Source organism: Rana temporaria, chromosome 8 (assembly GCF_905171775.1).
Source record: "Rana temporaria chromosome 8, aRanTem1.1, whole genome shotgun sequence".
In the NCBI taxonomy this organism is placed as follows: domain Eukaryota; kingdom Metazoa; phylum Chordata; class Amphibia; order Anura; family Ranidae; genus Rana; species Rana temporaria.
This window is the reverse complement of record NC_053496.1, coordinates 182,298,090-182,323,670: the sequence shown is the minus strand read 5'-3', so window position 1 is coordinate 182,323,670 and position 25,581 is coordinate 182,298,090. Positions and strand designations below refer to the sequence as shown.

Here is a 25,581-nt window from a genome sequence, read left to right as displayed (position 1 = left end):
ACAAGGCGGTGATGTTATACCTCCCAACCGTCCCGGATTTATACCTCCCAACCGTCCCGGATTCCACGGGACTATCCCCAGATTTCAACAAAGCCGAATGGCTAAATCCTGACCCTTCTACTTGTATTAAAGCTTTGTGAATTAGGCCTCATATATTCTAGTTCAAGATTAATTTTATTTTTTTTCATTCTTTAGTTTCACTTTTATAAATATTAAAACTCTATCAAATTGTTAATTGTTTTATTTTTTATTATGTAGATCTGTGTGTTCAATCATGGATGTAACATATGAGAAGAATGGACCTCTAAGCAGTATGCAATCCACGCCTCAATCTGGATACCTATAGGGATGCCAAGCCTCGTTTTGGTCTCGTTTTAGCATTACTTCCTATGCTATCCAAGATGGCTGACCGGCATGCAATCCACGTCTCAATCTGGATACCTATAGGGATTCCAAGCCTCGTTTTGGTTTAGTTTTAGCATTACTTCCTATGCTATCCATGATGGCCGACCTGCATGCAATGCACGCCTGAATCAGGATACCTATAGGGATGCCAAGTCTCGTTTTGGTCCCACGAGTGTGAACCCCATGAGGTCCACCAAATTAGTCAGGTAGACCCAGGCTAGGGTAGTATAGGGACAGGCTGGGGTAGTATAGACCGGCTAGGGTAATATATTGACAGGCTAGAGTAGTATATTGGCAGGCTAGGGTAGTATATAAACAAGCTAGGGTAGTATATAAACAGGCTAGGGTAGTATAGGGACAGGCTGGGGTAGTATATAGACAGGCTAGGGTAGTATAGGGACAAGCTAGGGTAGTATAAAGACAGGCAAGGGCAGTATATAGACAGGCTAGGGTAGGATATAGACAGGCTAGGGTAGTATATAGACAGGCTAGGGCAGTATATAGACAGGCTAGGGTACTATAGGGGCAGGCTGGGGTAGTATATAGACAGGCTGGGGTAGTATAGCGACAGGCTAGGGTAGTATATAGACAGGCTAGGGTAGTATATGGACAGACTAGGGTAGTATAGGGACAGGCTAGGGTAGTATATAGACAGGCTAGGGTAGTATATTGACAGGCTAGGGTACTATAGGGGCAGGCTGGGGTAGTATATAGACAGGCTAGGGTAGTATAGCGACAGGCTAGGGCAGTATATAGACATGCTAGGGTAGTATAGGGACAGGCTAGGGTAGTATATAGACAGGCTAGGGTAGTATATGGGCAGGTGGAGAGGCCCAAGGGGGGGGGGGGTTGTCATCATGAGACTCAAACTTGCTGGAAAAAAAATATTTGGTTGTCCATTTCCTGGGTAAATAGAAGACAAAGGAGAGGCAGCCGTGGTTTAATTTTCTGCCCCTCTCAAAGTGGCGGCCCTGCTCCCCAAAAAAAAGAAGTAAAAGAAAAAAGTTGTGCACCTTCATAGCCCCGCCCACATAATTAAGCAGAAACACGAACATCAAGAGCGCACGTGTATGTAGTCAGCAACTGCACCACACATATTAGGTATCATGGCCAACATCACAGTAAGTGAGTAAGAGGAATAATTCTACATATATGTCATTTCTGGATAACTCCAAACTGATGACCTGCAAAGGCATTGATAACATCACCTATTGATAATTCCGGGCAAACCGAAGAATGAGCTACAGGGCAGAGGAAAAAATCTTTAAAACATAACGCAGGATGCAGTAATCGAAACCACCACAAGATGGCGATACCACTTACTGCACATGGAACGCTCAGACAGGAAGTGATGTAAAACAGGAAGAGGAAGTGATGTGAGACAAAGACAAGACGTTATATAAGGTAAAGACAGGAAGTTCTGAGAGAGAGACGAACGAGGTGGAGAGGCGACGTCACTACAGAGGAGGTAATAAGAGATTATTTTATATACGGTATATGCGCAATAATTCCCCGTCCTCTTCATCCATAGTCACCGTGACGTCTTTATTCATTCACTACTACAGACATATCACATACTTTATATTGGAATTGTCGTAATATGTGTCCAGATACATCCTAAATATAGAGCCATTTATCCAACTGTCCATCCAGAGCCTCTGGTTTATAGACCAGATACATCCTAAATATAGAACCATTTAGCCAACTGTCCATCCAGAGCCTCTGGTTTATAGACCGGATACATCCTAAATATATAGTCATTTATCCAACTGTCTATCCAGAGCCTCTGGTTTATAGACTGGATACATCCTAAATATAGAACCATTTAGCCAACTGTCCATCCAGAGCCTCTGATTTATAGACCGGATACATCCTAAATATAGAGCCATTTATCCAACTGTCCATCCAGAGCCTCTGGTTTATAGACCCGATACATCCTAAATATAGAGCCATTTGTCCAACTGTCCATCCAGAGCCTCTGGTTTATAGACCGGATACATCCTAAATATAGAGCCATTCATCCAACTGTCCATCCAGAGCCTCTGGTTTATAGACCGGATACATCCTAAATATAGAACCATTTATCCAACTGTCCATCCAGAGCCTCTGGTTTATAGACCAGATACATCCTAATTATAGAACTATTTATCCAACTGTCCATCCAGAGCCTCTGGTTTATAGACCAGATACTAGGGTTGTCCCGATACCGATACTAGTATCGGTATCGGGACCGATACCAAGCATTTGCCCGAGTACATGTACTCTGGCAAATGCTCCGATGCTTCACCCGATACCTGGACAGTCAGGGTGATCAGTGCAGTGGGGGGAGTTACAAGCACCGATCACCGCTGACTGTCCTTGTGTCCTCCTCAATTCCCCCTCCATGCTGTGTCCCCCCTCCTTGCTGCCGCCATCATGCCCCGCTCCTTGCTGCCGATGTCATCCCTCTGTCCTGCCTCCATGCTGCCGCCGTGTCCCCAATCCTTTCTGCCGCCGTCATCCCTCTGTCCTGCCTCCATGCTGCAGCCGTGTCCCCACTCCTTTCTGCCGCCGTCATGCCCCGCTCCGTGCTGCCGCTGTCATGCCCACCTCCGTGCTGCCAAAAAAAAAAAAAAAAAAAAAATTGTAAAAAAAATGTAAAAAAAAATGTAAAAAAATATAAAAAAAAAAAAATACTGACACATGAGATTTAAAAAAAGTATCGGTATTCGGTATCGGCGAGTACTTGATTAAAAGTATCGGTACTTGTACTCGGTCCTAAAAAAGTGGTATCGGGACAACCCTACCAGATACATCCTAAATATAGAGCCATTTATCCAACTGTCCATCCAGAGCCTCTGGTTTATAGACTGGATGCATCCTAAATATGATAGAATTGAATGATAGACATGACTTCTGAATACACGGTGTATAAAAACAAACATAACATTTATTGAAATTCTTTTTCAGCAGATGGACAGTACTTAAATGCACGTAGAGACGTCTTATTATATCTCCAGACTGTACTGCAGAAGATAACGACATTGTGTGATATTCTCTAAAAGGAAAATTGTACTGGTTGGCAAGAAGAATGGAATCTGTCTAATCCTGAGGAACCTTCTGATAAATCCCATACTATGACCTCAGATGACCATCTATCCCATACTATGACATCAGATGACCATCTATCCCATACTATGACCTCAGATGTCCATCTATCCCATAATATGACCTCAGATGTCCATCTAAGATCAATGGATCCCTCTAATCTCAAGGAATCTTCTGATAAATCCCATACTATGACATCAGATGTCCATCTAAGATCAATGGATCCTCCTAAACTTGAGGAATCTTCTGATGAATCCCATAATATGACATCAGATGTCCATCTAAGATCAATAGATCCTTCAAATCCTGAGGAACCTTTTGATAAATCCCATATTATGACATCAGATGTCCATTTATCCCATACTATGACATCAGATGTCTATTTATCCCATACTATGACATCAGATGTCCATCTAAGATCAATGGATCCTCCTAAACTTGAGGAATCTTCTGATGAATCCCATACTATGACTTCAGATGTCCACCTAAGATCAATAGATCCTTCTAATCCTGAGGAACCTTCTGAGAAATTCCATACTATGACCTCAGATGTCCATCTAAGATCAATGGGTCCTTCTAATTCCAAGGAATCTTCTGATAAATCTCATACTATGACTTCAGATGTCCATCTAAGTTCTCACAGGGCTGACCGATCAACAGATCCATCCGATCCCCAGAAACCCTCTTTAAGCCATGAGGAAGCTCACACAGGAGGAAGCTCATTGTCATGTTTGGTGTGCGGGAAAACATTCACTAGGAAAAAAGCACTTCTTAAACACCAGAAATCTCACAAGATTGAGCGTCCTTCATGTCCGGAGTGTGGAAAAAGTTTTTCTAATAAAGAAAACCTTGTTGTACACCAGAGAATACACACCGGTGAGCGTCCCTTTTCCTGTTCGGAGTGCGGAAAAAGTTTTTCTGAAAAAGGAAGCCTTCAGAAACATCTGAGAATTCATACAGGTGTGCGTCCCTTTTTCTGTACAGAGTGCGGGAAATGTTTTTCCAGTAAAGTATGCCTGCGTAACCACCAGAGAACTCATACGGGTGAGCGTCCCTTCTCCTGTTTAGAGTGCGAAAAATGTTTTTCTGACCAAGGATACCTTATTAGACACCAGAGAACTCATACGGGTGAGCGTCCCTTTTCCTGCTTCGAGTGCGGAAAATGTTTTTCTGATCAAGGAAACCTTCGTAAACATGAAAGAAATCACAGCGGTGTGTGTCCCTATTCATGTTCAGAATGTGGAAAAAGCTATTCCAGGAAAGAACTTCTTCGTATACACCAGAGAACTCACTCAGATGAGCGTCCTTATTCATGTTCAGAGTGCGGGAAATCTTTCTATTCTAAACCACAACTTGGTACTCATCGGAGAACTCACTCAGACGAGCGTCCTTATTCGTGTTCAGAGTGCGGGAAAGGTTTCCACAAAAAAGGAGGCCTTATTAGACACCAGAGAATTCATACAGGTGAGCGTCCTTTTTCATGTTCAGAGTGTGGGAAATGTTTCACTGAAAAGGAAACTCTTGTTACTCACCAAAAAATTCACTCAGGCGAGCGTCCTTTTTCATGTTCAGAGTGCGGAAAATGTTTCGCTGTGAAAGGAAAACTCGCTAATCACCAGAAAGTTCACTCGGGCGAGCGTCCTTATTTATGTTCAGAGTGCGGAAAATGTTTCACTGCGAAGCAATCCCTTCTTGCGCACATGACAAGACACGGCTCAGAGCATCCGAACAACTTTCAGACTGTGATAAATGTTGTACAGATCACATAAGTCTAATCGGAGAGAAGACGCCCAGACACGTTTCGTCAAATGTACGATGGCTTTTTTCGGGTGGAACTGTTCAGTCCATAGAACACCTGGACGATAAAAAATGATTATGTAATGGGGACATCCTGGCAAAAGTCATGTTTCATTTACAGGTGGAGCTCATCAGGCTGAGCCTTCTGTTGGCTCCTTCTGTTACTTGGAGATTTCAAATGGTGGGATGAGACTGATATAGGTCCCGCCACCACGTTACGGTATTCCCACTCTTGTTTTTCTATTGTTAGTTTTCCAAAATCTGAGAATCTAACCAACGTTCAGACTGTGTACAGATCACATAAGTCTAATCGGAGAGAAGACGTCCATGAGGCGTTTCGTCAAATGTATGTTTTTTTTTATCGGGTGGAACTGTTCAGTCCATAGAACATCTGGAGGATAAAAAATTATTATATAATGGGGGACATCCTGGCAAAAGTCATGTTTCATTTATAGGTGGAGCTTATCAGGCTGAGCCTTCTGTTGGCTCCTGTTTCTTGGAGACTCCAAATGGTGTGATGAGCCTGATATAGGTTCTGCCACCACTTTACGGTATTACCACTCTTGTTTTCTTCCATTTTGCAAAATTGGAGAATCCCAACAACTTTCAGACTGTGGTAAATGTTGTACAGATCACATAAGTCCAATCGAAGAGAAGACCGCCCCAGACGTATTTCGTCAAATGTACAGCGGCTTTTTTCGGGTGGAACTGTTCAGTCCATCGAACACCTGGAGGATGATAAAGGAGTTTATAATGGGGGACATCCTGGGAAAAATCATGTTTCAGTTAGAGGTGGAGCTCATCAGGCTGAGCCTTCTGTTGGCTCCTGTTTCTTGGAGAGTCAAATGGTGGGATGAGCCTGATATAGGTTCTGCCACCACTTTACGGTATTACCACTCTTGTTGTTTTTTTTTTTCCATTTTGCATGCTTTAAAATAAAACGAAATCGGAGAATCCCAACAACTTTCAGACTGTGGTAAATGTTGTACAGATCACATAAGTCTAATCGGGGAGAAGACGCCCGCTGACGCGTTTCGTCAAATGGACGATGGCTTGGAACTGTTTAGTCAATGGAACACCTGGAGGATAGAAAATTATTATATAATGGGGGACATCCTGGAAAAAGTCATGTTTCATTTTAGAGGTGGAGCTTATCAGGCTGAGCCTTCTGTTGGCTCCTGTTTCTTGGAGACTCCAAATGGTGGGATGAGCCTGATATAGGTTTCTCCACCACTTTACGGTATTACCACTCCATTGTTTGTTTTCCAAAATCGTAGAATCCAAACAACTTTCAGACTGTTTTAAATGTTTTACAGATCACATAATGGGGTACATCCTGGCAAAACCTCACACTGTCTTTTTAAGTGTCTGTTTGCTTCTCCTGCTTCTTGGAGGTTCCTCATGCCTTCAACAGTTCCCTGCTCCCAACCACTTTGTGAGATCTCCGTTGTTTTTTTTTGCATACTCTAAAATAAAAATACAGCATGCAGTGTGGTAGCCCCTCTCGTAATAGGCTACACCGATATGCAGAGCCAAGATTTTAAGGACATAAGCCTACCAGGGAACAACTTGTAGCTCCCATAAGCTTCACATTTTTCAAAAGGAAATGGATGGTTGGGGTAGTAATGGTCCAACTGGTACAATCGCTTAAAAGCTAATTGGGAGCTACAGTGCTGTGAAAAAGTAATTGCCCCTCCCATGCTGAATCATGAATGAACTGTGATTAACCAAAGTTTTTTGGAAAGTGGAGTTCAATTTCACTTGCCACACGCAGGCCTGATTACTGCCAGACCTGTTGAATTAAAAAAAATCACTTAAATAGAAGCTGTCTGACAAAATGAAGCACGCTAAAAGATCTCAAAAAGCCACACATCATGCAGCGATCTAAAGAAATTCAAGAACAGATGAGGGACAAAGTCATTGGCCTGTATTAGTCTTAGAAAGGATTACAAAGCCATTTCTAATGCCCCGTACACACAATCGGATTTTTCGTCGGAAAAACCTTGGGTGGTTTTTCCGACTGAATTCCGCTCAAGCTTGGCTTGCATACACACGGCCACACAAAAGTTCTCTGAACTTTTGACCGTCAAGAACGCGGTGACGTACAACACTACGATGAACAGAGAAAATTACGTTAAAAATGCTTCCGAGAATGCGTCAAATTGTTTCTGAGCATGCGTCGGAATTTTGCACGTCGGAAATGCTACAGACGATTTTTTTCCGCCTGAAAATTTGAGACCCAGCTTTCAATTTTTTCTTGGTGGGAATTCCGACAGAAAAATTCAGATGGAGCCTACACACGGTCGGAATTTCCGACCAAAAGCTCACATCTGAATTTCCGATCGTGTGTACGCAGCATAAAGCCTCATTCACACAGACGGACTCCGTAGCGACGGAGTCCGCCTGCTCCCGCCAGCTCAGCGGGAGATCAGTCCGCAGATCTCCGCTGAGGCGACGGATGACAAGCTCCTCTCCCCTGCTCACTGAGCGGGGAGGGGCTTGTCGGGCACCGCTGTGTCCTATGGAGCGATCTGATGAAAATGGACAGCATGTCCGTTTTCATCAGATCTTACCTGATCCGATCCGCCATGGACGGATAGGGACGTGGCCCCCATCCGTCTGCTTTTATCGGATCGGGTCGGATGTCAGCGGACATGTCTCCGAAGAGGAGAAGCCGGATGTTCTGCAGGACAATCCCATGGAGTCCGGGACAGTTGGGAGGTACATCATCTCCACCTTTATAAATACTGCAGCCTACATTTTGTTTTTCCTTTTTACCAGATTCTTCTTTTCAGGAGAACCTTGTGTCTGCACCCAGCACCTTCCTCAAATTCCTTCACACTAAATACTGCCCCCCCCCCCCATGTGCCTCCCCCCATCGCTCTCCTGGCCCCCGGCAGGACTAATGACTTTTACCCTCTGTATAACAGTGTAAACTTGCTGTCCCCTCAAAATAACTCAACACACAGCCAATAATAATGTCTAAACCACTGGCATCAAAAGTGAGTACACCCCCCAAATGTCCAAATTGGGCCCAAAGTGTGAATATTTTGTGTGGCCGCCATTATTTTCCAGCACTGACTTAACCCTCTTGGGGATGGAGTTCACCAGAGCTTCACAGGTTGCCACTGGAGTCCTCTTTCACTCCTCCATGACGAGAAAATGTCCAAACTGGGCTCAAAGTGTCCATATTTTGTGTGGCCACCATTAATTTTCCAGCACTACCTTAACCTTCTTGGGCATGAAGTTCACCAGAACTTCACAAGTTGCCACTGGAGTCCTCTTCCACTCCTCCATGACAATAAAACATCCCTAAGTGAAAATGTCCAAATTGGGCGCCAAAGTGTCAATATTTTGTGTGGCCACCGTTATTTTCCAGCACTGCCTTAACCCTCCTGGGCATGGAGTTTACCAGAGCTTCACAGGTTGCCACTGAAGTCCTCGTCCACTCCTCCATGACGATAAAACATCCCTGCATCCCTAAGTGAAAATGTTCAAATTGGGCCCAATTAGTCCTCTTCCACTCCTCCGTGACGATAAAACATCCCTAAGTAAAAATGTCCAAACTGGGTCCAATTAGCCATTTTCCCTCCCCGGAGTCATGTGACTCATTAGCGTTACAAGGTCTCAGGTGTGAATGGGGAGCACGTGTGTTAAATTTGGTGTTATCGCTCTCACTCTCTCATACTGGTCACTGGAAGTACAACATGTCACCTCATGGCGAAGAACTCTCCCCCGCTGACTGTCGGGTGCTGCAAGGGCACAGGGGTTCGGGATGGAGAGTGGGAGGCTGGAAAATGTTATATTTACTGGCCCCTTCCTTGCCGGGATGAACACACTGGGGGGGTTATTTACGAAAGGGAAATCCACTTTGCACTACAAGTGCAAAGTGCACTTGGAAGTTCAGTCGCTGCAGACCCGACGGGGACATGCAAGGAAAATAAAAAAACAGAATTTTAGCTTGTACATAATTGAATAATAAAATCAGCAGAGCTTCCCCTCATTTCAGATCTACCCCTCACATTTACAGCGACTGCGCAATTTCAACTGCACTTTGCACTTGTAGTGAAAAGTGGATTTGCCTTTCGTAAATAACGCCCAGTGAGCGATAGGTACGAATCGCTACTGAGTTTATCCATAACAGAAGCATAGTAAAGGATGTGTCCTATGCTTCAGTTTGTAGATGAACAGGAAGCCTCCCAGAGCACTTCCTATTCATTCACTGTCCTGTGCAGCTAAGGCTGCAGAGAAAAGGGACTTGGGAATCTCTGTCCTCGGCCCCTTAATCTCAAACCTGAGATATCAGGGGCCTGTTAGATCCTTGATATCTCACCAAAGCTCTGTTAAAGATTCAACAAAAAAAAAAAGTAAATAAAATACAAAAAACTGCAAGAAAATAAAAATAAAGAAGGGTTTGCGCACACGCTGGTCTCTGAAGAGTGATTAGCATTTGGATGGCTATTTAGAGAACATTTGTCAGGTAGTAAGTGTGATGGGAGTCACTTTGGGCGACCTTCACACCAATATACTCAATGCAGCCTAATTTTTATTTTATTTTTTACAAAAAAATCGGGAAATATAATGGGCCAGATCCACAAAGAACTTACGCCGGCGTATCTTTTGATACGCCGCGTAAGTTCTAAGATGCGCCGTCGTATCTTTGTTTTGTATCCACAAAACAAGATACGACTGAATGTGGGCTCGATCCGACTGACGTACGTCTTAGTACGCCGTCGGATCTTAGGTGCATATTTACGCTGGCCGCTAGGTGGCGCTTCCATTAATTTCGGCATAGAGTATGCAAATTAGCTAGATACGCCGATTCTGAAACGTACGTCCGCCCGGCGCATTATTTTTACGTCGTTTACATAAGGCTTTTTTTCGGCGTAACGTTACCCCTGCCTCATGAGGCGTACGCAATGTTAAGTATGGACGTCGGGACAGCGTAGAATTTTCCATCGTCTGCGTAAAACGTTCGCGAATAGGGCTTTGCGTAAATTACGTTCACGTCGAAAGCATTGACTAATTTCCACGTGATTTCGAGCATGCGCACTGGGATCCCCCCATGGACGGCGCATGCGCTGTTAAAAAAAAAACGTAATTTACGTGGGGTTAAGATGCATTAGCATAAAACATGCACACATCTTAGTCATTTGAATTCCGCGCCCTTACGCCGACACATTTACACTACGCCGCCGTAACTGACGGCGCAAATTCTTTCTGGATACGGAAACTACGCTGTAAGTTACGGCGGCGTAGTGTATCTGAGATACGCTACGCCTGCCTAAAGATAGGCAGATCTTTGTGGATCTGGCCCGTTGTGTGTGTGTGTGTGCTAACATTTATAACATTGGATGCAGTAATTATAGTCACCACAGGATGGCAATATCACTCACTGCATGTGGAACGTTTAAACAGGAAGTGATGTAAACAAAGGAAGTGATCTAAAGAAGAAACAGGAAGTGATGTATAGAAAGGAAGTGATCTAAAGAAGGAACCGGAAGTGATGTATAGAAAGGAAGTGATCCAAAGAAGGAACAGGAAGTGATGTAAGACAAGGCGTTATATAAGGTAAAGACAGGAAGTTGTTAGAGACTAAAGAATTCGTTAGGGAGAAGACGTCACTGGATTACACAGAGGAGGTAATAAGATCTTATTTTCTATTTACACCCAGTAACCCCGTCATGTCCGTCCTCTTCCTCCATAGTCACTGTGATGTCTTTTATCTTCAACATCCACTACTACAGACATATCACATCCTGTATATTGGAGATATTTTATAATATGTGTCCAGATACATCCTAAATATAGAACCATTTATCCAACTGTCCATCCAGAGCCTCTGGTTTATAGACCGGATACATCCTAAATATAGAGCCATTTATCCAACTGTCCATCCAGAGCCTCTGGTTTATAGACCGGATACATCCTAAATATAGAGCCATTGATCCAACTGTCCATCCAGAGCCTCTGGTTTATAGACCAGATACATCCTAAATATAGGGCCGTTTATCCAACTGTCCATCCAGAGCCTCTGGTTTATAGACCGGATACCTCCTAAATATAGAGCCATTTATCCAACTGTCCATCCAGAGCCTCTGGTTTATAGACCGGATACATCCTAAATATAGAACCATTTATCCAACTGTCCATCCAGAGCCTCTGGTTTATAGACCGGATACATCCTAAATATAGAGCCATTTATCCAACCGTCCATCCACTCTTGTAGCATGTTTTCTCTCTTTAACCATAGCATAGTGTCCTCTCTGACCATCCATTGTAGTATGTCCACTGACATTTTTATGGACATGTTATACACTAAATATTATGTGCATCTCTTTGGTGGTGTCAAAAGTGGAACTTGTCCTTTCCTCCCCTTTGCACCACTACTGTACATCATATAAACTGTATATCTTCACTCTTCAGTATGTTTTGTGGAAATAAGGTGAAGGAAGGTCCATTACTATTCTTCGCAATAACAATATGTCCTCAATATACAACTACTGTGACCAAGTATGGTTTGGGTGTATCGTCTAGTTTATATTAGTTGTTTTCTGTTATATTTCTACCCAGTGTAATGGCAGAGCTCCGGGAAGGTGTTGAATGATAAACATGACTTCTGAATACAAGGCGTATAAAAACGAACGTAACATATAATAAAAAATTGTTTTTCAGCAGATGGGCAGAATTTATTTAAATACATCGGAGAGACGTCCTATTAAAGCTTCAGGTTGTACCGCAGAAGATAGTGACATTGCACATTAATGATGGATCCTTCTTATTCGGCTGAACCTTCTGATAAATCCCATACTATGACATCAGATGTCCATCTAAGATCAATGGGTCCTTCTAATCCTGAGGAACCTTCTGATAAATCCCATACTATGACATCAGATGTCCATCTAAGATCAATGGATCCTTCGAATCCTGAGGAACCTTCTGATAAATCCCATACTATGACTTCAGATGTCCATCTAAGATCAAAGAATCCTCCTAAACTTGAGGAACATTCTGATAAATCCCATACTATGACCTTTGATGTTCATCTAAGATCAATAGATCCTTCTAATCCTGAGGAACCTTCTGATAAATCCCATACTATGACATCAGATGTCCATCTAAGATCAACGGATCTTTCTAATCCTGGGGAACCTTCTGATAAATCCCATACTGTGACTCCAGATGTCCATCTATCCCATACTATGACCTCGGATGTCCATCTAAGATCAATGGGTCCTTCTAATCCTGAGGAACCTTCTAATAAATCCCATACTATGACTTCAGATGTCCATCTAAGATCTATGAATCCTAATCCTGAGGAATTTTCTGATAAATCCCATACTATGACTTCAGATGTCCATCTATCCCATACTATGACTTCAGATGTCCATCTATCCCATACTATGACCTCAGATGACCATCTAAAATCAATGGATCCTTCTAATCTTGAGGAACCTTCTGATAAATCCCATACTGTGACTTCAGATGTCCATCTAAGATCAATGGGTCCTTCGAAACGTGAGGAACCTTCTGATAAATCCCATACTATGACCTCAGATGTCCATCTAAGATCAATGGATCCTTCTAATCCTGAGAAACCTTCTGATAAATCCCATACTATGACCTTGGATGTCCATCTAACTTCTCACAATGCTGATAGATCAAAAAATCCATCCAATCCCCAGAAATCCTATTCAAGCCATGAGGGAGCTCACACAGGAGGGAGCTCATTGTCATGTTCGGAGTGCGGAAAATATTATTCTAATAAAGGTAACCTTGTTGTACACCAGAGAATTCACAAGGGTGAGCATTCTTATTCATGTTCGGAGTGTGGAAAATGCTTCTATAGGAAAGATAAATTTGTTGCACACCAGAGAATTCACAAGGGTGAGCGCCCTCATTCATGTTCGGATTGCGGTAAGAGTTTTACAAGGAAAGAATCCCTTCTTGTACACCAGAAACGTCATACAGGAGAACATTCTTTTCCCTGTTTAGAGTGCGGGAAATATTTTTCTAGTAAAGAATACCTTCTTATACACAAGAGACTTCACACAGGTGAGCGTCCCTTTTGCTGTTCAGAGTGCGGAAAAGGTTTCCCTGACAAAGCGAGCCTCGTTAGACACCAAAGAAATCACACTGGTGAGCGTCCCCATTCATGTTCGGAATGCGGGAAATCTTTTATTTCGAAAGTAAATCTTCGTAATCACCTGAGAACTCATACAGGCGAACGTTCCTATTCCTGTTCAGAGTGCGGAAAATGTTTTGCTAAACAAGGAAACCTCCTTAGTCACCAGAGAATTCACACGGAGGAGCGTCCCTTTTCCTGTTCAGAGTGTGGGAAAAGTTTTTCTGCTAAAGGAAACCTTCTGAAACACCGAAGACTTCACACTGGTGAGCGTCCCTTTTCATGTTTAGAGTGCGGCAAAAGTTTTTCACAAACAGGGTCTCTTCTTACGCACCAGAGACTTCATACAGGCGAGTGTCCTTTTTCCTGCTTAGAGTGCGGCAAATCTTTTTCCGACAAAAGAAACCTTCTTAAACACCAGAGAGTTCACACGGGTGAGCGTCCCTTTTCCTGCTTAGCGTGCGGAAAGTGCTTTTCTGAACAAGGAAACCTTCGTAAACATGAAAAACGTCACGCTGGAAAGCAGTCTAGTGAGCATCCTTATTCATGTTCAGAGTGCGGGAAATCTTTCACCTCCAAAGAAGGCCTTGTTAGTCACCAGAGAATCCACTCAGGTGAGCGTCCTTATTCATGTTCAGAGTGCGGGAAATCTTTCACCATGAAAGGACACCTTGTGAGACACCAGAAAAGTCACTCGGGTGAGCGTCCCTATTTATGTACAGAGTGCGGGAAAAGTTTCACTGCGAAACAATCCCTTCTTGCTCACATGATAGTACACAGCTCAGAGCATCCGAGCAACTTTCAGACTGTGATAGATGTTGTACAGATCACATAAGTCTAATCGGAGAGAAGACGCCCGCTGACGTGTTTCGTCAAATGGACGATGGCTTTAATTGGGTGGAACTGTTCAGTCCATAGAAGACCTGTAGGATAAAATATGATTATATAATGGGGCACTGGCGGTGCGTCGAAAGTGGGCGCAGGAGCGCCGCCCCCTCTCTCCTGCACCGTCACTGAAACAATACATAGATTCATGCATTGCATGAATCTATGTATTGGCGCCGCTGCCGCCCACTATTCAGATGGCTGGCCCCCTGGTAAGCGCCGGCCATCTGAATAACAGCAGTTGATTGGCTTTTGAAGTGCCTATCAGAACCAGCGACAGAGGGCTGTAATCGGGTTCCAAATAGTTAATCAGGGGACGCAGGGGGTGTGCGTTCCCTGGTTAACACTGACAGGCGTCTCAGCCAATCGGGTTCACCGGGTCTGGTTACTGGTAACCTGATTGGCTGAAGCGTCATCGAGGGTAAGAGAAGACATCGAGGGACAGTGGAGGAAGGATGGCTGACCCGAGAAAGGTAAGTGCCGGGCGGGGGCAATCTGGCAGCATTTTACATGGCAAACTGGCGGCAATAGATGGACACAGTGGTGACAATTGATGGACACAGTGGTGACAATTGATGGACACAGTGGTGACAATTGAGGGACACAGTGGTGACAATTGATGGGCACAATGGCGACAATTGATGGGCACAGTGGCTGCATTTGGCATGACACCGTGGCGACAATTGATGGCACAGTGGCTGCGTTTGATGGCATGGCACAGTGGCGGCAATTAATGGCACAGTGGCTGCGTTTGATAGCATGGCACAGTTGCTGCCTTGATGGCACAGTGGTGACAATTGATGGGCACAGTGGCGACGATGGCATGGCACAGTGGCGACAATTGATGGGCACAGTGGCGACAATTGATGGGCACAGTGGCTGCTTTTGGCATGGCAGAGTGGCGACAATTGATGGCACAGTGACTGCATTTGATGGCATGGCACGGTGGCTGCGTTTGATGGCACAGTGGAGTCTTCTGTTGGCTTCTTCTGTTTCTTGGAGGCTCCAAATAGTGAGATGTTCCTCCTATAGATTCCTCCCGCCCCCCTCTACCACCACTTTACCACTTTGCTGTATTCCCGCTCTTGTTTTTTCCATTTTGCTATAAAATAAAAATATAGCATGCAGAGTGGTAGTCCCTCGTAGTCGCCGGTTTGCAATCCCAGGAACTCTATGATAAAAACCTCCCAGGGAACAATTACCGTATATACTCGAGTGTAAGCCGACCCGAATATAAGCCGAGGCACCTAATTTTACCACAAAAAAAATGGTATTGACTCAAGTATAAGCCTAGGGTGTCCATCTGCATGCCGCACTGTGCCTCACTTTGCCTCACCGTGTCAATGCCTCACTGTGCACATGCCTCACTGTGCACATGCCTCACTGTGTCCATGACTAGACTGACGTTTAACATGGGAGTCTATGGAAGGGGTGCCCGGATTTGAAAAATCGGAGCTCCCCAGCCGTAGGTCCCCCAGACAACAAACTTTGCACACTTGTAGAGGAAGAGTGGGGATACATGTGTTGGGGTCCAGGAGACCTACAGCTGGCCGGTACCGGGTCCCCAAAGTCCCGGAGATCAGGGGCAAAACGGTGACTCGAGTATAAGCCGAGGGGGGCATTTTCAGCCCAAAAAATGTGCTGAAAAACTCGGCTTATACTCGAGTATATACGGTATCCCCAAAAAATCTATAAAAAAACTATATTTTTCCTCAGTTTAGGCCGATACGTATTCCTCTACATATTTTTGGTAAAAAATCGCAATAAGTGTTTATTGATTGGTTTGCGCAAAATTTATAGCGTCTAAAAAATAGGGGATAGTTTTATTGCATTTTTATTTATTTACAATTTTTTTACTAATAATAGCGGCGATCTGCGATTTTTTTATTGTGACCGTGACGGACATATCGGACACTTTTGACAAATTTTTGGGACCGTTCACATTTATACAGCGATTAGTGCTATAAAACTGCACTGTTTACTGTATAAATGTGACTGGCAGGGAAGGGGTTAACACTAGGGGGCGCTGAAGGGGTTAAATGTTCCCTAGTGAGTGATTCTAACTGTAGGGGGAGGGGACTCACAAGGGGAGGAGACCGATTTGCGTTCCTCTGTTTGTACTTTGGAGGCAGACAAGCAAAACTTCACCTTTTGGGTGGATCTCCGCTGTAAGTACTACTGTATACACTTTATTGTCAAAAGCATTGGGATACCTGCCTTTACACGCACGTGAACTTTAATGTGCAATGGTCCAAATCATCCCAAAGGTGTTCTATCAGCTTGAGGCTAGGACTCTGTGCAGGCCAGTCACGTTCCTCAACCCCAAACGCGCTCATCCATGTCTTCATGAACCTTTCTTTGTGTACTGGTCCAAATCATTTGGTGGATTTGGGTCTAATTTGTTGTATTTCAATGTTCAGTTTGTTTTTCATTCTTTAGTTCCACCTTTATAAACAATAAAACTCTATCAAATTGATGTTTTTCCTTTCCTTTTTTTTTTGTCTGGATTTGATGTGAGGTATAATCTGTGCGTGTAATCATCGATGGAACCTCATAGAGGAATGGACCACGAGGATGCCAGCAGAATGGTGAAACATGACGTAGGTTGCATTATACATCATAAGGTGGGGATGTTACCTTGCACGGCAACATATATACATTTGCGACCCTTTGGGGCGCAACAGTGAGTGGTTCCAAATGGGCCATAGCAATGCTTTAACATGGGGCCTTTGGGGTTCCACTCCAGGGGTGACCCTTTTCTTGCTCTTACTGTTTTAGAAGCCACTACAGCCAGGACTGATAAGGATCTTGAGGAGGATATACTGTACACCATATGAAAGGTCCATTTCCAATCCTCAATATAACGTCATGTTCCCAACAAATGAGGAGGAGATACTGTACACCATATGAAAGGTCATCTCCATTCCTCAATATAATGTCATGTTCCCAAAAATGAGGAGGAGATACTGTACACCATATGAAAGGTCCATCTCCATTCCTCAATATAACGTCATGTTTCCAACAAATGAGGAGGAGATACTGTACACCATATGAAAGGTCCATCTCCATTCCTCAAAAGATAACGTCATGTTCCCAACAAATGAGGAGATACTGTACACTATATGAAAGATCCACCTCCATTCCCCAATATAGCATCATGTTCCCAACAAATGAGGTGGAGATACTGTACACCATATGAACGGTCCATCTCCATTCCTCAATATAACGTCATGTTCCCAACAAATGAGGAGATACTGTACACCATATGAAAGGTCCACCTCCATTCCTCAATATAGCGTCATGTTCCCAACAAATGTGGAGGAGATACTGTACACCATATGAAAGGTCCATCTCCATTCCTCAATATAACGTCATGTTCCCAACAAATGAGGAGGAGATACTGTACACCATATGAAAGGTTCATCTCCATTACTCAATATAACGTCATGTTCCCAACAAATGAGGAGGAGATACTGTACACCATATGAAAGATCCATCTCCATTCCTCAATATAACGTCATGTTCCCAACAAATGAGGAGGAGATACTGTACACCATATGAAAGATCCATCTCCATTCCTCAATATAACGTCATGTTCCCAACAAATGAGGAGGAGATACTGTACACCATATGAAAGGTCCATCTTCTGCTTTCAGAAAACATATAACATTCTAGGGGTAATTAATATTTTAGATATTATTTTTATTACTAATAAATGAAAATATTCTGCCTAAAATTCAGATTTTGAAATATGTGAGCAGGAAGAAAAATGCTGTAGAGCCAAAACACATCAGTTTCCTGCAGAAGGCGTATAAAGAGAGATAAAATATTTATTATTGATTCAGTTTTAACAGAAGTATAATGTGCGTGTGTCATAATCTACAACATATGAGATACAGTTGTATTCAAAATTATTCAACCCCCACTGAAATTGATTGTTTTGCCCAGTTTGACATTGATTTTGATCATTCAGTCATCCTGCTTACAATTAAATCAAAGAGGCACGTGTAGGTCAGACAAATATAACATAACATTTATAATGAAATAACCACAAATGTCTTTTCTGTGCTCACATCATTATCAGTTTTATTCAACCCCCAAGTGACTTTCAATCTTAGTACTTAGTACAACATCCTTTTACAGTTATAACAGCTTTTAAACTTGAAGCATAGCTTGACACAAGTGTCTTGCAGCGATCTACGGGTATCTTCGCCCATTCGTCATGGGCAAAAGCCTCCAGTTCAGTCACATTCTTAGGCTTGCGCACTGCAACTGCTTTCTTTAAGTCCCACCAGAGGTTCTCAATCGGATTTAAGTCTGGTGGCTGCGATGGCCACTCCAAAATGTTCCAGCCTTTAATCTGCAACCATGCTCTAGTGGAGTTGGAGGTATGCTTGGGATCATTGTCCTGTTGAAAGGTCCAACGTCTCCCAAGCCTCAGGTTTGTGATGGACTGCATCACATTGTTATCCACTATCCCCAGTTACTGAAGAGAATTCATGGTACCTTGCACACGCTGAAGCTTCCATGTACCTGCAGAAGCAAAACAGCCCCAAAGCATGATTGACCCCCGCCATGCTTCACAGTAGGCAAGGTGTTCTTTTCATCATAGGCCTTGTTCTTCCTCCTCCAAACATAGCGTTGATCCATGGGCCCAAACACTTCTAATTTTGTTTCATCAGTCCACACAACACAATCCCAAAACTTCTGTGGTTTGTCCACATGATTTTTGCATACTGCAGTCGACTCTTCTTATTCTTTGGAGACAGCAAGGGGGTGCGCCTGGGAGTTCTGGCATGGAGGCCTTCATTACACAGTGTGCGCCGTATTGTCTGAGCAGAAACTTCAGTACCCACATCTGACAAATCTTTTCTCAGTTCCTCAGCAGTCACAAGGGGACTTTTCTCCACTCTACGCTTCAGGTAGCGCACAGCAGTCAAAGTCAGTATCTTCAGGTAGCGTTTCAACAGTGCCCTTTGACTTGAATTTGCGAATGATGCTTCCTATGGTGTCTCTTGGTATGTTTAACATCTTTGCAATCTTCTTATAGCCATTGCCCTTCCTGTGAAGAGTAATCACCTCTTCTCTTGTCTTCCCGGACCATTCTCTTGACTTCACCATGTTTGTAACCACACCAGTAAATGTCTAGAAGGAGCTGAGTATCACAGTGATTGTTAAAGCTGCCTGATTGGTGCTTATTAGGCTTTATTGCTGCTCCCTGACATCCACAGGTGTTTTCAATACCTGATTGAAAACACTTCAATGAACCTCTGTTCTTCAGAGTGGTAGTCTTTAAGGGGTTGAATAATTGTGTAAATGAAGAATTCACAAAATAAACATTTACTACTGTATTACAAAACCAATTGATGTCATTTTAGTTGCATATGGTTCTTTAAGAAGTCCTTGTAGGATTTCATTCTGATTACAATTACAAATGTACACTAAGGGCCAGATCCTCAAAAGGGATACGCCGGCGTAACTGCTGTTCCGCCGTCGTATCCCTGTTTCTAACTATGGAACTGATCCACAGAATCAGTTTTCCATAGTTAGGCAGAAGATCCGACATGTGTAAGGGACTTACACTGTCGGATCTTAGGATGCAGTACCGCATCCGCCGCTGGGGGCATTTTGTGTCGAAATGCCGCCTCGGGTATGCAAATTAGCACTTTTCAGCTTCGTTTTTTCTCCGTAAGTTTTAGTTTGCAAACGCAAAATTAGGGCTGCTTTTACAAAGTGTAAACTGTTTACACCTTGTAAAAACAGACCCTTCTGTCCAGCGACGCGATTTTTTTTTTTGTTTTGAATTTTTTTTTTGTGCCGTATCTTTTTTTTTTTTTTTCGACGCAAATTTATTGGCCCGTCGCAATCCACAAAGCTCGGCGTAACGTAATTTCGTGCTATGCACGTCGGGGAAAATGATGTCACGAGCATGCGCAGTACGGCCGGCGCGGGAGCGCGCCTAATTTAAATGGGAATCGCCCCCATGAAAATAGGAACGCCTTGCGCCAGTGGAATTTAAGTTACACAGCCAAAACTTTCTAGGTAAGTGCTTTGTGGATCGGGCACTTAGGTAGAAATTTTAAGGCAGTGTAACTTAAATGGAAAAAATTAAGTTACGCCGGATCTTTGTGGATTACCCCCTAAATTCCCTAAAACCCTTTACAGCATTGGGGGGTTGAATAATTTTGAACACAACTGTATATCTGAAGAATTTGCTTAAAATGTGGTACTACTTTTGACATTTTATGCTAAATCGTACTTTGAGAACTTTTAATAACACTTTTCTACTATTAAAAACAAAACAAAACAGTGTATAACTGAAGAATGAGCTTATGGGCAGAGGGCAAAATACGTAAACATAACATAGGGTGTAGTTACTAAAATCACCACAAGATGGCGATACTACTTACTGTGCATGGTATGCTCAGGCAGGAAGTGATGTAAGGTAGGAACAGGAAGTGATGTAAGACAAAGACAAGGCATTATATAAGGTAAATACAGGAAGTTCTGAGAGAGAGAGACGAGCGAGGTCGAGAGAGGAGACGTCGCTGCATTATACAGAGGAGGTAGGCCATGTGACGTCTTTTATCTCCAGTAGACACGCTATAGTAGGGTTGCCACCTTTTCCTCAAGCCAAACCCTTCAGCAGCGTGCGCCAATTTTAAATTTTTTTTGTAGTACATTAAATTCATTACCTCTGTACAAAGCAATGCACAGCAATTTTTTATGTAGAATACACTATGGCCCATATTCACAGAAAGCAGGGCGCACATTACGCCGCCGTAGAGCAAACACTGTACGATAAGCCAACGCAGCGCAGAGAGGCAAGCATTGTATTCAGCTTGCCAGTGCTCCCAACGCTGCGCCAGCGTGGCGTGGGTTTCGAAGGCGTACGCTGGCGTAGGTGAAAGTGGGCGTGACCCCATGCAAATGAGGCGTGTCCCCATGCAAATGATGGGGCGAGCGCTAGACAAGTACGTATCACAAACTGCGCATATGCCGTGACGTGGACCCACCCCCCTGCGCCTGCTCATAACCACGCCGGCACAACTGCCTAAGCTACGCCGGATCACTGCTTACGCCGTGAACATAACGTACGCCCAGCCAGGCACACGTCCAACGCACAATACGCCGGCTTGTGTTTGAATGGCTAATCAATGGGAGCGGCACCATGCTCCCAGCCTAAATGTGCGCCCACTCTACGCCGGCGTAAGCAAGCTACGTCGGCGGGGTGTAGCCTGTTTTTAGGTGCATATTAGTTTGTGGGTCTGGCGCACAGATATGACGGCGCACATTTGCACTTACGTCGGCGTAACTTGTTATACGTCGGCGTAAGTGCTTTGTGAATCTTGTCCTATACTTATATTTTTGTGATTAAATAACATTTCTAATCATATGGAGTTAACCTCAAGAGTTCCCCTTCTACATCTTAATGCACAGGGTTGGTTGTCCTTTACATCTGATTCTGAAGTTTTCCCTTACATCTGGATCTGCAGGAGAGGAGTGTGGAGGGTATGACAGTGGGCCGTATGTGAAGAAGAGGAGTGTGGAGGGTATGAGAGTGACCAGTATGTACAGGAGAGGAGTGCGGAGGATAAGATGGGGGCAGTATGTACACGAGAGGAGTGTAAAAGATATGACAGTGAGCAGTATGTACAGGAGAGGAGTGTGGAGGGGATGATGGGGGCATTATGTACAGGAGAGGAGTGCAGAGGGGATGATGGGGAAGTATGTACAGGAGAGGAGCGTGGAGGGTATGATGGGGGCAGTATGTACAGGAGAGGAGTGCAGAGGGGATGATGGGGAAGTATGTACAGGAGAGGAGCGTGGAGGGTATGATGGGGGCAGTATGTACAGGAGAGGAGTGTAAAAGATATGACAGTGAGCAGTATGTACAGGAGAGGAGTGTGAGTGAGTGAATAACTTGTATAGCGCTACAAATGCGAACTGAATCGCCTCAAGGCGCTTGGCATCCATTTTCCTTCTATTTAGCCTTCAGAATAGGTGGGTCTTGAGTTTTTTCCTGAAGGCCTGGTGATTCACTTCCGTTTGGATGTTAGTTGGTAACGCGTTTCACAGTGGAGGTCCTTGAACTGCAAATCTTCGTTCTCCTTTGTAGCGGGCCTTGGGGATTTTGTAGTCGTTTTTGGCTAGTTGATCGAAGAACGCGATTGGGGTTTTGATATTTTATTTTCTGACCTAATTATTGGGGGGCGATTCCATGTACACATTTGTGCGTCAGGCAGAGGGCCTTAAATGTGACTCGGTCCTTAATGGCCAGCCAATGGAGGGATCTCGGGGAGGGAGTGATTGATTCCCAGTTTTTTTTTTTCCTGTTACCAGTCGTGCCGCCGTGTTCTGGACGACTTGGAGACGGGCAATCTGATATTTTGGGAGTCCGAGGTAAAGGGAGTTTGCATAATCGAGCCTAGAGTTGATAATTGTCCCTACCACTACTGCTGTGTATTCTTTCGGGATGAAGGGAACGAGTGTTCGTAGTAGACGTAGAAGATGGTGGGATCCGCTAACTACTGATCCTATTTGTGCATCCATTGTCATGTCAGAGTCAAAAATGACTCAGAGGCTTTTGACTTTGGTGCTAGGGGTGATGGTTTGTCCCAAGACGGGCGGTGGCGTCCATGTCGATCTGGCAAGTCTCTTTCAGTTTGCATGGAGTAGAAGGAGTTCTGTTTTTGATCCATTGAGTTTAAGGTGACTCTCCGTCATCCAGTTGTCTATCAAAGTGAGGCATTGTTCTAGTACAGGGTATTGGTCCTTTTTGTTGCTGATATGAAAATAAAGTGTGGAGGGGATGGTGGGGGCAGTATGTACAGGAGAGGAGTGTGCAGGGGATGATGGGGGCAGTATGTACAGGAGAGGAGTGTGCAGGGGATGATGAGGGCAGTATGTACAGGAGAGGAGTGTGGAGGGGATGGTGGGGGCAGTATGTACAGGAGAGGAGTGTGGAGGGGGTGGCAGTGGCAGAATATGGAAGGATCTCTTGCAGTGTCTGTAGGGTGACCAGGGAGCGATGTTGGGAAGATAAGTGATCATGGAATGATGTCCCTCAGCTGGAGGGTAGGAAGCAGCTCTTAGTGATGTGTGTATGAAGCGATCTGGGGGTGATCCAAGCTGGGGGGAGTTGGAGACTGGGAAGTGATCAAGAAGTACATTTCTATATACTGTAAGCCAGCCCCCAGCATTCTGTATGTACAGATGATGTGAAGGTCATTGATGACAATTCATGTATCCCCATGTTATCCAGGCTCTGAGTCTTTACAATCAGAAGTTACAATTAAACCACATAAACACAGAGTTACATGAATGGTCATCAATGACATCACATTATCTGGACTGAGCATTGGGGGGTTGAGTCAGAGATCAGAGAGACCCTGCAGAAGACTGAAGGGGGGGGTGCTAGAGAGACAGATGTGGTGTGCGTTGGATTCCCCCCTGCCTGAATGGTCTATCCCAGGTCTGGGCTGATTAATGTGCCTGAGTGTCAAGCAGTACGAAACCCAGGCACATGATTCAAGACCCGGACAGGTGACAACCCTACACTATAGATACGTCCTAAATATAGAACCGTGTATGTATCCAACTGTCCATCCAGAGCCTCTGGTTTATAGACCGGATACATCCTAAATATAGAACCATTTATCCAACTGTCCTTCCAGAACCTCTGGTTTATAGACCGTAAACCTCCTATATACAGGATTCTGGGAATGTACTAAATGATAATTTAATTCTGCACAGGATAAAGGAAGTAGTGAAGAGGAAATCTGGACAGTTAAAAAACAGACTTCCAATCCCATGATCCATCTTTAGAAGGACGCGAGGATCTCTACAAGGACGTCACGATGGAGAATCAGCCGCCCCTCACATCACCGGGTAAGAGGAGACTTTATTGTAAAGGAGAGAGCAGTACGGAGGGTCCACCTAGACCCCCCCATCATCTGATAAACACATAGAAACAATGTATTCAGTCAGTGTGTGTGTTTCCTACAGATGGATCCAGTAATGGGAACCCACCAGAGAGATGTCCCCGTCCTCTGTATTCCACACAGGAGGATCACATCATCCCTCATCATCATCATCAGGTAGGTGAGGAACAATCACTGATGATGAACAATTACTGATAGTATCATTAGGATCTGTACATTATCTGCATCGTTACACTTGATGTTTTTTTTATCATATGTTTAGAAAGGGAGCCAGAGTGTTCCTACAGTTGATGTTAAAGAAGAGATAAAAGAGGAGGATGATGAGGATGGGGTGATGGAGGAGTTTCTAAAAGGACACAAAGATCTGTACCAGGACACCATGGTGGAGTCATCCAGCTACAAAAACCCCCTAGAGGGATGTCCCCATCCTCTGTATTCCCGGGGTTCCACACAGGAAGGTCACACCATCCCTCACCATCATCAGGTAGGTGGAGTTGGAACATCTACGACTTGAAAATGATTCCAAGCTGTATGAGGTCATCATCTCTGAGGTCTCTGGGTGTTGGTGCTCATGTTTTAAGGATGTTTCTTTTTATCATCTTGTGGTTTTAGTTTGAGACGTATGTGATGGGCGATCAGCAATGTATGAAGGAGGGCGAGGTTATGGATACCAATAAAAGGGAGGAATCTTCTCCAGATATCAGCTCAAGTGAGTAATTTTAACTTCTACAAGTTTAAGACCCCCCCTTTCACACTGAGGCGTTTTTGCACAAAAAAAAAAAGCGCCTGAAAAGCTCATGAAAACTGCTTCCCATTACTATCATTGGATGCTTTCACACTGGGGCGGTGCTCTGGCAGGGCGGTGAAAAAAGTCCCGCAAACAGCATCTGTTGAGCCCTTAAAAAAGCACCTCAAAGCGCTCCTCTCCATTGAGATGAATGGGAAGAGCTTCGAAAGCATCTCAAAAGCACCCCTCTCCATTGAGATTGGGACTAGAATATTGGGGTTAGGGGATTGAGATTCAGAGATTGGGACTAGAATATTGAGATTGCGGGATTGGGACTAGAATATTGGGATTAGGGCACTGAGATTCAGAGATTGGTACTAGAATATTGAGATTGGGGGATTGGGACCAGAATATTGCGATTGGGGGATTGGGACCAGAATATTGCGATTAGGGGATTGGGACTAGAATATTGAGATTGGGCGATTGGGACTAGAATATTGAGATTGGGCGATTGGGACTAGAATATTGAGATTGGGTGATTGGGACTAGAATATTGAGATTAGGGGATTGGGAATACAACTACTAAACAAAAAAGGTCCAAGCAACTTTAC

General features: G+C 44.0%; 4 protein-coding genes and 1 long non-coding RNA gene across 5 annotated transcripts in view; all 5 read left to right on the top strand.

Moving 5' to 3' along the window:
• Positions 1 to 25,581, top strand: part of LOC120910202 (gastrula zinc finger protein XlCGF26.1-like) — a 1,148,070-nt gene that overhangs the window by 141,263 nt on the left and 981,226 nt on the right. The gene's annotated exons all lie outside the window — the stretch shown is intronic.
• LOC120909810 overlaps positions 1 to 25,581 on the top strand; it is a 71,235-nt gene that overhangs the window by 7,430 nt on the left and 38,224 nt on the right. Inside the window, exons 3-6 of the mRNA XM_040321541.1 lie at positions 3,898 to 4,956; positions 5,921 to 6,176; positions 12,950 to 14,003; positions 24,856 to 24,952. Of these exons, the coding sequence (XP_040177475.1) occupies positions 3,898 to 4,956; positions 5,921 to 6,176; positions 12,950 to 14,003; positions 24,856 to 24,952 (2,466 nt within the window). The remainder of the gene's footprint in view (positions 1 to 3,897; positions 4,957 to 5,920; positions 6,177 to 12,949; positions 14,004 to 24,855; positions 24,953 to 25,581) is intronic.
• On the top strand, positions 1,767 to 7,271 carry LOC120910045 (gastrula zinc finger protein XlCGF57.1-like). The gene is made up of 2 exons (XM_040321897.1): positions 1,767 to 1,873; positions 3,355 to 7,271. The coding sequence occupies exon 2, from the start codon at positions 3,522 to 3,524 to the stop codon at positions 5,259 to 5,261; it is 1,740 nt and encodes a 579-aa protein (XP_040177831.1). The 5' UTR covers positions 1,767 to 1,873; positions 3,355 to 3,521; the 3' UTR covers positions 5,262 to 7,271.
• LOC120909994 (zinc finger protein 2 homolog) lies at positions 10,598 to 14,457 on the top strand. The gene is made up of 2 exons (XM_040321814.1): positions 10,598 to 10,931; positions 11,965 to 14,457. Exon 2 carries the CDS (start codon positions 12,054 to 12,056, stop codon positions 14,247 to 14,249), a length of 2,196 nt encoding a protein of 731 aa, XP_040177748.1. The 5' UTR covers positions 10,598 to 10,931; positions 11,965 to 12,053; the 3' UTR covers positions 14,250 to 14,457.
• LOC120910205 lies at positions 20,759 to 24,336 on the top strand. Its single transcript, XR_005741408.1, has 3 exons — positions 20,759 to 20,865; positions 24,056 to 24,190; positions 24,308 to 24,336. It is a non-coding gene; the product is annotated as an uncharacterized LOC120910205 (long non-coding RNA).